The sequence below is a fragment of the Taurulus bubalis genome (assembly GCF_910589615.1).
Source record: "Taurulus bubalis genome assembly, chromosome: 3".
NCBI classification, from domain to species: Eukaryota; Metazoa; Chordata; class Actinopteri; order Perciformes; family Cottidae; genus Taurulus; species Taurulus bubalis.
In genome coordinates, this window is record NC_136591.1 from 26,248,179 (window position 1) to 26,261,204 (window position 13,026).

General features: G+C 42.2%; 1 protein-coding gene across 1 annotated transcript in view; it reads right to left on the reverse strand.

Moving 5' to 3' along the window:
- Positions 1-3,205: 3,205 nt before the first annotated feature.
- Positions 3,206-13,026, reverse strand: part of wasf1 (WASP family member 1) — a gene marked incomplete at both ends in the record, with an annotated part of 33,443 nt that continues 23,622 nt past the window's right edge. The window contains 6 exons of the mRNA XM_079216078.1: positions 3,206-3,363; positions 3,757-4,325; positions 5,472-5,651; positions 7,352-7,515; positions 8,235-8,291; positions 11,588-11,671. Coding sequence (XP_079072204.1) covers positions 3,206-3,363; positions 3,757-4,325; positions 5,472-5,651; positions 7,352-7,515; positions 8,235-8,291; positions 11,588-11,671 — 1,212 coding nt within the window. The remainder of the gene's footprint in view (positions 3,364-3,756; positions 4,326-5,471; positions 5,652-7,351; positions 7,516-8,234; positions 8,292-11,587; positions 11,672-13,026) is intronic.

The following is a 13,026-nucleotide window of genomic DNA, read 5'->3' on the forward strand; positions in this document are numbered from 1 at the left end:
TAGGCGCGGATGTCATGTGCCACCGTGACATGAGAGCTCAAATGCCCAAAGCTTCTTTGAAACTGCAGGCTTAGAGGACAAAGAGTGGCAGGACACAAACATGATACGATTATAACGAGAGTGACAAGATAATAAAGATGAAAAGTTCAGGAGCATCCTCTGTTTACTTTAGACAGACATCTGGGAAGAGACAGAAGAGAGGGGAGGGGAGGAGAAAAGCTGTGAAGATGAGTGTGAGTGTGAATGAAACGGAAGGAGGGATAAGTGAACGTGTGATGGTTCATGATGCGGTGAACTTTTATTCTTAACCGTCATTCTTTTATTTATATCTGACAAATAATATCTGACATGTCTGACACGATGGTTCTTCTCCTCAACAGCTCCAGATGTGGATCTTTAAGTAAAAGATAAGCTCCCATCTGTTCTTGATACATGGATAAGTACATTGATTTGATTGTTAATGATTTGACATTTTTCAGTTATTTAAAACTGTCTTATAATGGATCTGGATTATGGCCAAGATATTTGAATGGGAACCTCATTTTCAAATACAAATGACCAATTAAAGGACAGATGAAGTGATTTGAGATGAAAATAAAGAGATTAATGAGTAACCAGTACAATCTCTTTGGTGTAACATAAAAATAGAGGTGGAAATGCCTCGACATGATCAAACAGACACAATTAAATGTTTCCGATGGTTGAAAGAAAAATGGATTTAGAAAACAATTAAACTATGACATTATGATGTTGATTATGAAATTGCATCATAATTACACACAGGACTCTGTTTGTCAAACACTTTTCAGATGAAATTATCCCCTAATTCTCATTAGCTAACTTGGTTCATTAATTGCATTTTAAGGTTTCATTTGTTAGGGTTGGATGAGTTATTTTCTAATAACATTGAGTTCTTATTTTGAAATACAAGTAACGAACTAGCGATTGGCTTAGTGCTGGCCATATGATTGTACTTATGATTACACACAGTACATCTTCACAGCAGCTGCACAGTAGTTATCTTAGGTGATGAACCTCGGGGGTCGGGACGTCCTGTCAGCTAAATGGTGAACGACCAGGAAATAAAGCTGATGAACCGTTTTAGACATTCTAACTGAGATGAAACCTGACAGATTTTCTCATAAAGCAAATTACGCTTCAGATATTAATTGTAAGACAACATATTCAGCAATCAAGTATGCTTATGCTTTAATATGAATGAAAAACAACTCTAACTGATCTGTAATAATGTATGTCCAATCCAACTGTATAGATAGACGATGCCATAGAATCCCCATAAAGATGGCTTTATTTATTTTTCTTCTGGTTGCATTAGTCTATTAATAATCAGAAATATTAAGTTTAACAGACTCATTTTGAAGTACCCCAAACTAAATTAGGATTTAAAAAAATGATGATTTATTTAATATACTTTTGTAGCTTTTTAGCTTTCTGAATTATTTATTTTGTTTCTTGGTGATGACTCATTTTACTGTGCAGGGCTCAGCTGTGGAGATGAGACAGACCCAGCTCAACAAAAACAAACCCATAACATTTAGGGCTGAAACATAAACATTAGATTTTTATTAATTCAAGCAAACTGTTACAATCAACAGTTACATAAATTACATGGTATACAGTATTGATCTAATCTTCTTTTTTAACCAGGGTTTCTGTCCCTCGTCTCTTCTCCCCCCCAAACATAGAAACAGCAAATCCATACAAGCGCAGGCAAGTAAGTAGTAACAGCACAATACATTCATCAACTCAACGATACGTTTTGTACGAACAATAAGGCAAGTAGAAGAAATAACGAATGAACAAACAAACAAACAGAAAAGGATGGCAGACATTTTCTTTTAAATGAGCCAAAACAAGGCATAATGTATTCTTCTTTCAGGCCTGAAAAGGCAGTTTCACATAAAATGTATTCTTTTGAACACCGTTTGCTGCTGTGGAACCAAACGAGGTAAAGGCTTCTCGTTAGTGGGCAGGTACACAGTACTGGGGGAACTGGGGGAAGAGCTGCCGTCAGTGGTGTCGAGTGGTTTGTATCTGGTGTTGGTCAGACTCATTATCATGGGCACCTTCTCAGAATTCAAAGTTTTCCTCAGAACACTTGAGTATTCATCAGGGACAATAAGGGAGGCAGGGAATATGATGTACATCTACAGCATCTCATCACTTCCAGTGTCCATTTATATGGCAAAGAACTTGAGAAAAGGATGGGAGCTCAGTTTGCTGAAAACAAAGGGCTCAGCGTTTATCCGTAATTGCCTGATGTCAACATGAGCATACGTGGCTCCTTAGAACCTGGACAGACGAGAAGCTCAATCTCCTGGCATATATTCCCCTGGGGTGAAAGTTAGATGTAAGTGGATGAATATGCACGCGTGTGGCCGAAGCAGACATATGATTTCCCCCTCGTCAGTTTCAACCATACAGCAAGCGTCACATGACATACCAACACAATCTTTTTGCTTGTTCTGAGTGGTAAAGTCAGTCCTGATAACAAGAGAGAAAACTAAAAGACAACCCAGCTGGTGTTCACACTGAGTGACTGTTCGTGTAGCGGGCAGTATCAACAACAACTGACCCGTTAAAAACGCAAATGTTTCAGCAGAAAAAGCTCAAATAAAGACAGTAAAATAAAACAGCATTCATTCAATGCTGTGTTCAGCCACCAGGTGGCAAAACGGTGCTGGAGAACTGAGGATAAATGCAACATGCCTTCATTTATTCATTTTCTATTTTCTTGTGTATTTCTTTCTTCTTTTTTCTTTTTTTTTTACATTGATGTACAGATCAGAAACAAAAACAAGTGGTTCCTCCAAAAAATGTATTTTCATGTATAACAATAGTAACCATAAGGGTATTTCATCCAAAGAAATCCAGAAGAAAAAAGGTCATGTGGTAGTTCAGAAAATAATGAATGCAAAAAAACTTCTCTTGGAACACTAGAAAGACCGACGAGGGCCACGTGGAGATTCTCCTCCGAACACAAACCACGAGACAGCGATTTAAAAAGAAAAGAAAAAAGTTTGACAGACGAAAAGTGGGCAACAACGATGTTTCACGTCTTTCCAAAGTAGAAATGTCTCTTTGATGACGAGGTGTGGAGTGAGAGGGGGGCACCTGAACACATTTGTCCTCTGCTTCCTATGCTGCTTTTTTCTCTCTCTCTCTTCCGTCCCTCTGATCGCCATCACTCCATCCAGTCTCCCTCGTCAAACTCTGACTCGTCCTCGGAGTCTGAGTACTCCACAGCGATGCGGCGTGACAGGATGGTGGCCACATCGTTGCCAACACGCTCGTGCTTAGCCTCTTGCTCGCGCTGCTCCTCCACTTTCCGCAGCTGTATGCCTGAAAGAAGCATGGCAGGGAAAGTTTATGATCATGTACTGTGGGGTCTTAAAATGTCTTGTTTTGTATAACCAGCGGCCCAAAACCCAAAGGTATTCAATTTAATATGAAGTCAGCACATATTCAAATTTAAGAAGCTGTAACAAGAGCATTTTTTAGCATTATTGCTTTGAAGGGACTTTTGACAATAAATCATTTGTCAAACGTTTTTTGCAGATTAATTATCGGTCCTTCAACCAATCAAAAAATATACTTAATAGATCTTAATCAAATGTTGGCATTTGAAAAGCATACAAGCAATCAAACTTCAGAACAAAATATGCACTTCCTCCTGAGTGACTCATCACTGCTGGCTGGGGAAGTTTCAAACATGTCTAGTACAACTCGACCCACCTTTTCTGATAGCTTCCAACAGGACACTGCGTGCATCGCTGATGGGTGGCAGATTGGTTGGATGGTGCCTCTTGCTCCCCAAATCGAAAAGGGTGTGGGGTGGCGGGGAGGCCATGGCTCCTGCCGAGGGGAAGGCCGGCACAGGTGGCGGGCCGGAGGGACAGGGCGAAGAGCTCCGTGCTCCAGGGTAGGGCAGAGGAGGAGGCGGCGGGGGAGGAGGCAGGATGCTGCCGTCCGACTGGGTCCCGAAGCCCATGGGTGGGCCCCTGTCCAGGACCTGCTGGAGACGAGCCGGGGAGCAGTGAAGGGGAGGCGCCACGGGTGGAGGGGCCGGGTGCAGCACCCCTGGGGCGATCTGGAGAGGAGCAGGGGCCGGCGGGATAGCCGGGGGATGCTGCTGGACCGGTAGAGGAGGAATGGGAGGAGGAGGAGTGCCCCGCAGGCCTGTGGAGGGTAACGGGGGAGGGGGAGGAGGAAGAGGGGGAGGCGGTGGAGGAGGAGTGTTGGAGTTGAAGCCCGCTGTCCGGGCTGGAGACTGGGGTCTGCTGTCGGAGAAACCCGAACTGGAACTAGAAGGATAAAGAGAGAGACACAAAAAGAAAAAGGAGATCATGGCGAGGATTTAGACTGCTAAAAAGTGAGAGGGACAAAACGTTGAAATGTTAATTAAGAAGTGCATATGAAGATCCAAGGTTGTTCAATACAAATCTAGAGATCTATAGTTAAGAGTCATAGTTCACACGATCAATGTTTTTTTTTTTTTTTGTGGAACAATGTGCATCAGTCTCACATAGTATGCTGAGTATTTCCTCCAACTGCTACATGCCATATGGGGAAGTGAGAAAATTCGATAGAATGAGTGTTACTTGTGAAAAAACAGCAAGACACCAGAACCAAAGTTTAGAAAAAGACTGAAAAGTAGATAAATATAAAGAAGATGGCTGGAAATAGTTTGCTAGTAAGAGGAGAAGATAGCTGCAAGGACTTCTGGAGTAAAAAAAATAATCAATGAGATATTTCTCTGGAGCCACAGCCTTAATTATTCCCTCTGATCTCTCCATTCTCTCAAACAGTGACATATGCGGCAAAAGTGCGCTGCAGAAAAACAACCTGTAATACGCTCAGTGGCCTTAAAACTGTATTGATCCTGCCCTGCTCTGAGCCTTTTCCCTTTTTTTTCCATAAAACCTCCATCTAGCCTTCCATCCCTTCCTCTATGTGTTGTTCTGCTGAGCTCTAACAGAGCGAAAAATCCTTGTCCTTTCGGACAGAAGAAAAAAGAAAAGTAATGAAATGCCACTCACTTCGACCAACTGATCCATAAGAAGAAGAGAAAAAAAGAGAGAAAAACAACACAGGATGGGATTGCAATGTGTGTGTGTGTGTGTGTGTGTGTGTGTGTGTGTGTGTGTGTGTGTGTGTGTGCGTGTGCGTGTGCGTGTGCGTGTGCGTGTGCGTGCGCTGGTGAATCTGACACACAGTCAAATGGTATTTACAAATGATTTTCACACTTGGATCTGCTCGGGGCACCAGATGAGCAGGATTACGTTTTTCAGTCAAGTTAGTTAAAAATCAGAGATGCAACTTCCTGGCGAGCCAATGTGGGTGAGCGCCTCTCGCTTTTTGCAACTGCTTTGCAAAACCATGAACACGCTCTGTTAAAGGTTTTCCGACGGGACAAAAAAACCGAGGTTGTGTGTCGTCTCCTGTCCCACCTGATCACAGAGGGTGGCTTGATCTCTCCCAGTGGGTGCATGAGAGGAGGAGGCGGTGGAGGGTCGTGGGGCCGTGAATACATTCTGTCCCCAGTACGGTTCAGCAGCTCGTTCATCTGGGTGTAGGGCAGCGCCGCCAGCGAGAAGGGCCCGTCCAAATGTTCCATGTACAAGGGAGCCCTGAGCAGAGAGATATGTTGTCCTTCACTCACAGTTGGGTTGGATCCCCTTCCAATTACCCTCACTGATTTATTTATTTTTTTATCTAGTGTCTATTGTCATATCAAATAATTTTTCCCGCCCAAATAAAAACGTCACCTAAACACAACAATAGACATTCTGGCTACGACTACTGCTCATGCGACATATAGCACAGAACCGTTTTATCTCATGGCCACTTAAGAAAGAATGAAAAAATTGTGCATACTGGTGATTGCTTGCACTCACTTTGTTTACAATGTCTTGGTACTCATCTTCTTGAGGTAAAATTATTTCATATTCATCACAAATTTTGTCCTAGAGACTGAAAGTGTGAGATTTTTCATCCGACACTGATCTAGGAGTCTTTGTGGTGGCTCCTAACAATCAAACAACGTCTACTCGTGAGCCTTTGTCACACATTCATGTTCATGTCAAGAAGTGGAGAGCGGTTCCACCAAATAATGTATTTTTCCTCCATCAGCTTTCTAGATTTGTTTGAATTATGTTCAGAGCCTTAAAGAGATAGATGCAAAGATGCAAAAAAAGTATTTTAAAAAAAGCTTTCTGTTTTTTCTTCTTCTGAAAAAGATGGTCTTGCGAAAGGTTTTTGAACTATTATCATCAATTGCATGTCAAATATATCAAGATGGTCTAAATTAAATTAAATATAATGTGGTGCACCCTGCGTACGACAGCTCCTAATCAGAAAAGGTGTAAAAAATAAACCAAATGAAAATTTGATGTAATTAAACATGTTCAAGCTTGTTGAGTGAATCCTGTATTCATGAAGTAGGGTTGAAGATTGGACGTAATTAGGAAACATGTTCAAGCTTGTTGAGTTCTGTTTTTGAGAATCAATTAAATCAAAATCTACACTTTGAACTGTTATATGAAATTAGAGATGACACAATGTTTTTTTCTCAGTGAGTCTGTGGACCCATCTGATCTAGATTATGTAACACAAAAATAATAAAATGAAATACAGAAAGTAGAATCATATGAGGCCGTATCAAACTCTACTTTGACTCAAGCCAAGGCTAAAAATCCCTTCTTCTACAATGGATTAAGTTACGCAAAGATAATTACAGTTAATCTGTTTCTTTATTTATGTGCAAAAATGTAAATGTGCCTCTGCTTCAATTATAATTCAGAACTGCTGGGCTGCTTTCATGGTCCAGGCGAGTCTGTCCATCACACTGCTGCTATTTGGTGACAACATCAAGGAGCGTGCATTCACAACCATCTATATGTTCTGACACTGCGGTATACTTCCTCATCAATACTTGGAGAAAAGACTTAATGTCAGCCATTCATGGCACTGACAAATCAGAAAACAACCACTTTGATTAAAATCATTGACTGTCAGATAAATGAGGAAATGGGCCCTGGAGCTTTGAGACAAAGTCACAAACTGGGAGGCGCTTTAATCGTTCTCTGTTAAGTGGGCACAATGGTGGTCTGTCTGCAGCTCACTATGCTGTGTTTCCATGGTTCCCAGCATGTATGTGCGTGTGAGCTCCGTCATGTGACACTGCTCGTAAGCCCTCACTTTCCTCGATTAAGAAATTGGAATTGTAAGCCTAAAAGTAGACCTTGTCTTAACTTTTGGTCTTGTAGTTACAACCAGTTTTCCCACTATGACGTGTGTGACAAATACCGGACAGACCATCTTCACATACCTGTTGTCGTGGAAACCGGCAGACCCGTTGGCCTCTCTGTGTTTGTCGTCAGGTATGTCCTGGGCGAGTTCTGCGCCCAGTGCCAGTTTCTGCCACTCTTTCTTACGATCGTGAGGCAACCGCGGTATCTTCTCCTGCTCCTGCGGGCGCTCTATCGCCTTCATCTTTGGTGAGGAGGGTGATGGGGGGAGGGGCAAAGAGACAGATCAGGAGGTGTGGGAGAGGATGAGAATGAAATGGGGGACGAATGCGGAAGAGATGGTTTGTGGGTGGAGAAAAAGAAAAGGAGGCGAGCGGGAAGAGACAAAATATAACGGATTAGCTGCTGTTAAGAAAATAATATTGTCATCTTCTAAGACGAAACTAACAGTGACTGTTACACATTACACAAACAGGCACAAGTGACATATTTATCAGTAGAAAGAGAAACCTGAGTAAAAAAAGCATTTTCTTACTGTTCAGACGCACATTTTAAAATGTGGAAATTGGCACTCTTTTTTCTGATCCAGTGCTGCTACAGCATGTTTATTTAACTATACGTGTACCACAGAAATATCCATAAACCAACTCCTCCCTCTAAAACAATTCACCTCAATTTTACATAGCAGACTAACTTTCTATTCTTCCGAAACTAGGGGATTTCAAATAGTCAAACAGTACTGAATTAACTCTACAAAGAGACAAATCACACATACATTTTAAGGAAACGTCATTGACAAACAGCACTCCCTGCCACCCAGACTTCAGCAGGACACACACTCACACACACACACACACACACACACACACACACACACACACACACACACACACACACACACACGGTGGTAACGAAACTGAGCAGACACAGTGTTTTAAAATAAATGGCTGTTTTTTCACATACCTGCCCTGGAAGGTCTAAGTACCTGTAGACCTGGTCATACATGCGGGGGTCCTGCAACTATAAGAACAAAAACAAAAACCACAAGAGAAGTAACGGGTGTGAGGCCAGAGGAGCAAAGGGGAAAATAAGTGCTGTTAAACAAAAAAAAATGACAACACATGGCACCAGCTCGGGGGACGTCACAATGCAGGTACTCTGGGACGCAGCGGCACACACAGTCCAGTCCAAACACACACACACACACACAGACAGAAAGAAGACTGAGGTAGAAAGAGAGAGATTTCACTGGAATGGGACCATGTGCTACAAAAGTCATTTACACACGTGGGTGGAAACTTTGAAATCTACAATAACAGCTCACTCTGAAGAATGACATGCAAAACAAACACACACACATGCTCGAGTCAACTCAAAATTATACATGACAGGTTAAAGCACAACAACAACAACAACACAAAAATAATTTCACAGTTCAACTAAAAACTGTGTCAGTTTAATACTAAAATGTAATCAAAAAACCTGTTTTAAGCATTCATTTCAGAAAATAATATGCAATCCTGACATAAAAAATTCACACAATTTCTACAGTTTATAGGTGACGGTGTGGTGTGTGAGCATAAAGCTGGTGTTATTCTGTATTTTTCATTTTGTCAACAGATCCCACGAAAAGACCAAAAACATCAATGTGTGAGCAATACTTTCTGACTTCCAGAGGCTCCTCAGTATGAAGCCTTTTGGCTTCATACTGAGGATATACATCTAAATGACAGGCACAAATGTATGGTTTTGTTTTTAAAATAAGGGCGGAATCATTTTCTAAAACGGCTGGGCGCCCCACATTGTAGATGTCATAACATTTCTCAAAAAGGATTAGGCAGTGCCTTTGTTGGGAAATATTTCCAGCTGTATGTGGGATTAATTTAAATCAAACAACAATGTCCATGTTCATTGTAATGAACGAACATCTGCCCGGTGTGTTTTTAATAGTTTTGGACAACAATGGGACTCTATGGCACAGATGAATAAGATACATGAGGCTTTGGATACCAAGCCGCACACACACACACGCACGCACGCACGCACGCACAGAGAGACAGACAGACAACGGCCTCTTGCTCTGCTGCGGCACATTTATACATCTGGAGTGACAAAACTGAATATAATTTATTCCAAACATGAAACAGCAATGCACCCTGACAACACTGCCTGCTGAGGCTGAAGGAGCTGCATCGGAAGGTGAAATATTTTAACCTATCGTCCTTTTGCAATTTTACAAACTGTGCAGAGCTTCAAAAGGTCTGATAAGATGGTGAGGTTCAGTTGGACTAACCTTTGACTTACAAAAAGGTCTGCATTTATCGTGTCTTGGCAATAATCAAAGAAGCATTTCAGACTACATTTTGCACACAAAAAAAGTGAAGAATCTGCAATGCAAGTTAAAAGAACAGTATGATGTGGTTTGGGATTTAATGGATGTAACAATGAGGAGTGACAGGAAGAACAGGTGGTAGAAGGGCGAGGAAACACAAACACGTAACGCCACCAGACAACCATCTATCCGACAGAGAGCATCACACAGTGACGGTTTAATGCAGCAACATTAATGTGAAAACAGAAACGTAAACAAGAGCGGGAGGCACACTGTCTTTGTATGTGAGAAAAAATGAGAAAACTGTGTGTATGTGTGTGTGTGTGTGTGTGTGTGTGTGTGTGTGTGTGTGTGTGTGTGTGTGTGTGTGTGTGTGTGTGTGTGTGTGTGTGCACATGTTCGCTACAGCTGTTATAAATGTGGCTAATTTCCGAGGGCTGTGTGCCTCCGCTCGGTCGTCATCTTTCATCTGAATGGACTTGTTCTGGCAGAGGAAGCGTTGCTGCGTAAGCACTGCGAGCGTGTACGATACAGCAGTTATAGATTTATGATATGGACCGAATGTGTTCCGTCTGTGCACAGCTTCCCACTCACTCGTATGTGCATTTTCATGTGTCCCTGTGTGTTTGTGTGAATGTTCAATGCGACAGACTCAGCAGAACTGCGGCTATGGAAGCGGGTAACTAACCCCCACAGGGAGGCCCGCCAAGGGACCCGGCAACTGGACCACCCGGCTGCTGACAATAACACAAACCCCTCACACAATACACACTTTTCTGCTGCTGCTGATCTGTTGGATTTGGGTTGTACAGACTTGTAACCATCTGAGGCTACGGATTGCTTCCGATGAATGTTATAAAAGAATAATAATCATACAATTAAAAAAATTTAGCTATATTCGTAACAAAAAAGAAGACATCGCTGCTGAAACATGTCAGAAAGTGCTAGCTTCAGCACTAAACCAATACCAGCAAGGCAAACAAGTCATCTAAAGAGGGCTTTCATTCCAAAGACATGTGCAGTTAATTCAAATCCACAATCACCGGGCGTGTGGCCGAGTTTTCTTGCTGTTAGTGAAGTGTCTACTCCATGGCTGTGTCCCAAATTCCTCCTTTCCTACTTCAGTGGTATTAACGTGTAAACTGACAGGTGTGGCGAACAAAGTTTTAAACGGTATTGTTCAACCCTCAACCCTATTTTCCATGTTTTTGTGTCTAAGCGGCTAATGGGGGAAACAATTTTTTAAAAGTGGTCGATTATTGAGGGAGAACACTGCAGAAGCCAGCCGCGAAAAAGGCAGTAAATGTAATCACTTGTGGCAAACAAGCACTTTTAGTGGACGTAAATTGACGCTAAAGGAGTTGCCCCAAGCGATTACATTACAGCCCGTTTAGCGGCTTCAGTCTGCAGGATTCTCCTTCAATACAACACAAATTGTTGTCCTCCTTAGTTCCTTTGACACAAAAACATGGGAAATAGGGTCCAGGTTGAACAATTTCCAGAATTACCATAAAAAACATTTAACCGTCACTGACTAAATTTGGAACTTTAAAAATGATCGGACAGTTATTTTCCGGTTAGGCTGAGACTAGACATACATAAGAGAATGAGTGTAATGTAATTAAAACGCAAATGCAATTAAAAGCAGCCGAGCTTCACATGTACTTTTCTGAGACTTCAAAGGCGGTTGATGCATTGACTTGCAGTTTGCAATATGCATTGGCCACTGTCTTGTCTTGTCCAACAATTTTCTCTTTTTTTTGGAGGATCACTGATAAGACTCCTTGTCTCCTATCACACTAGTAGAACTGGGATGCAGTCAGGGCAGGTAGAGCAAATACTGGAGGCTTGTTAGTAGTTAGGTTGGGGAGCTCACTTGTCCACAGCAAACCAGAGGGAGAGTGGATAGAGGGGGAGAGTGAGGAAGGGCTGCAGGCTGCCGCGTGGGGAGCAGGTGTTCTGGTGGAGGGGGAGAAGGTCTTACCTCTGGGGCAGTGAGGAAGGGAGGAGGGGTGTCAGAGAGGACTCTTATGAGGCCATTGGGACACACAAGATAAGGCATTTCCAGCTGCACAGAGTTAGACAGAGTTAGACCAGGATTCAGAAAAATTAAATGTAAAGCAAAGGTTCAGTAAAGACAGAAGAAGATACATCTTGAAGCTGTATTTCAACTTTTTTTCCACCGGGACACGATTCAGGGGCATGAACACCATTCTATTAACCACTGAGACGATACAAAATATCACATGTATGTTGGACGTCTTCACGCAGCTTAAAATAGCTGATCTTTTAACATGCGTTGAGTGTTTTTATTAACATATAAATGGTATCCAAGCTGTAACTGGTAAAAGCAAAGAGAGTTTTATAATATTCTCCGTTTTCTTTTTTATATGCAAGTCCGGGAGCAGTACTGGCAAACTTGAACTAATACCTCGCTTTTCTTAGCTGCTCTTGCACCTGCAGTGACTGAAACAGTTGCACTAGCTTGCAACAAGCTACAGGGAGACAATGAGTGTGCTATTAGCACACTGGTTGAACGGTTCCTATCTGAAAGTGTGCAAACACAGCATCCTGGGTGGCTGTACCTAAGGGGGATGAGTGGTCGTCCAATAACCACAAGGTAGCCGGCTCGATCCCCAGTCCTCCCATAGTTTAAATGTCAAAGTGTCCCTGAGCAAGATACTCGACCCCTAGCTGCTCCCCGGGCGCCTCTCAGGGCAGCCCCCTGCTCCCTAACCAAGGATGGGTCAAATGCAGAGAAGAATTTCCCCAAGGGGATTAATAAATGATAATTTCATTTCCTCTTCTATCCTGGCCGCTTTCTTATCTGACCATCTGGCACATTGCACCGTCTTATTTGAATTTGACAGAAATCCTGTTCGGAGTAACAGCTTTTTCACACCTGTCCCTTGGAGCAAAGCATCCCAATGGTGCTGGCCCTTTAGCATCTATGCAGCAATGACTGCAATGTCACGACGTAGCATGCCCTACCGTTGACTGTGCATGATTTAAACTTCATGTGATCGTGCTCAGAACTGCTGACATTGTTCTGCAGCCGGCTGATCAATGTAGGAGAACATACCAAAGTGAATTTAGTGGATAACATGTTTTGCTGACATTTAAATTGTTGCTTTAATGAGGTGTTGCATATGATCTAAATATTGTTAGACATATTTCTCAATCCTCATGCGTAAAAAGGCTGAAATAATTAACATGCATATTCTGTTGCAGGAGGATAATGACATTTTTAAACATGGCTTTTAACCCAAAATTGTGCTCAGAAAGCTGTGCTTTACTAATGACAGTTTTGTCCACAGCTGCCGAAGCATCAAGGTCAATCAATTTCTCCATTTATTTGCTGTTTATCTGCAAGTGTTTGAGTAATTCATATTCATATTCATTCAGCTCCAGTACTCCGAAGAG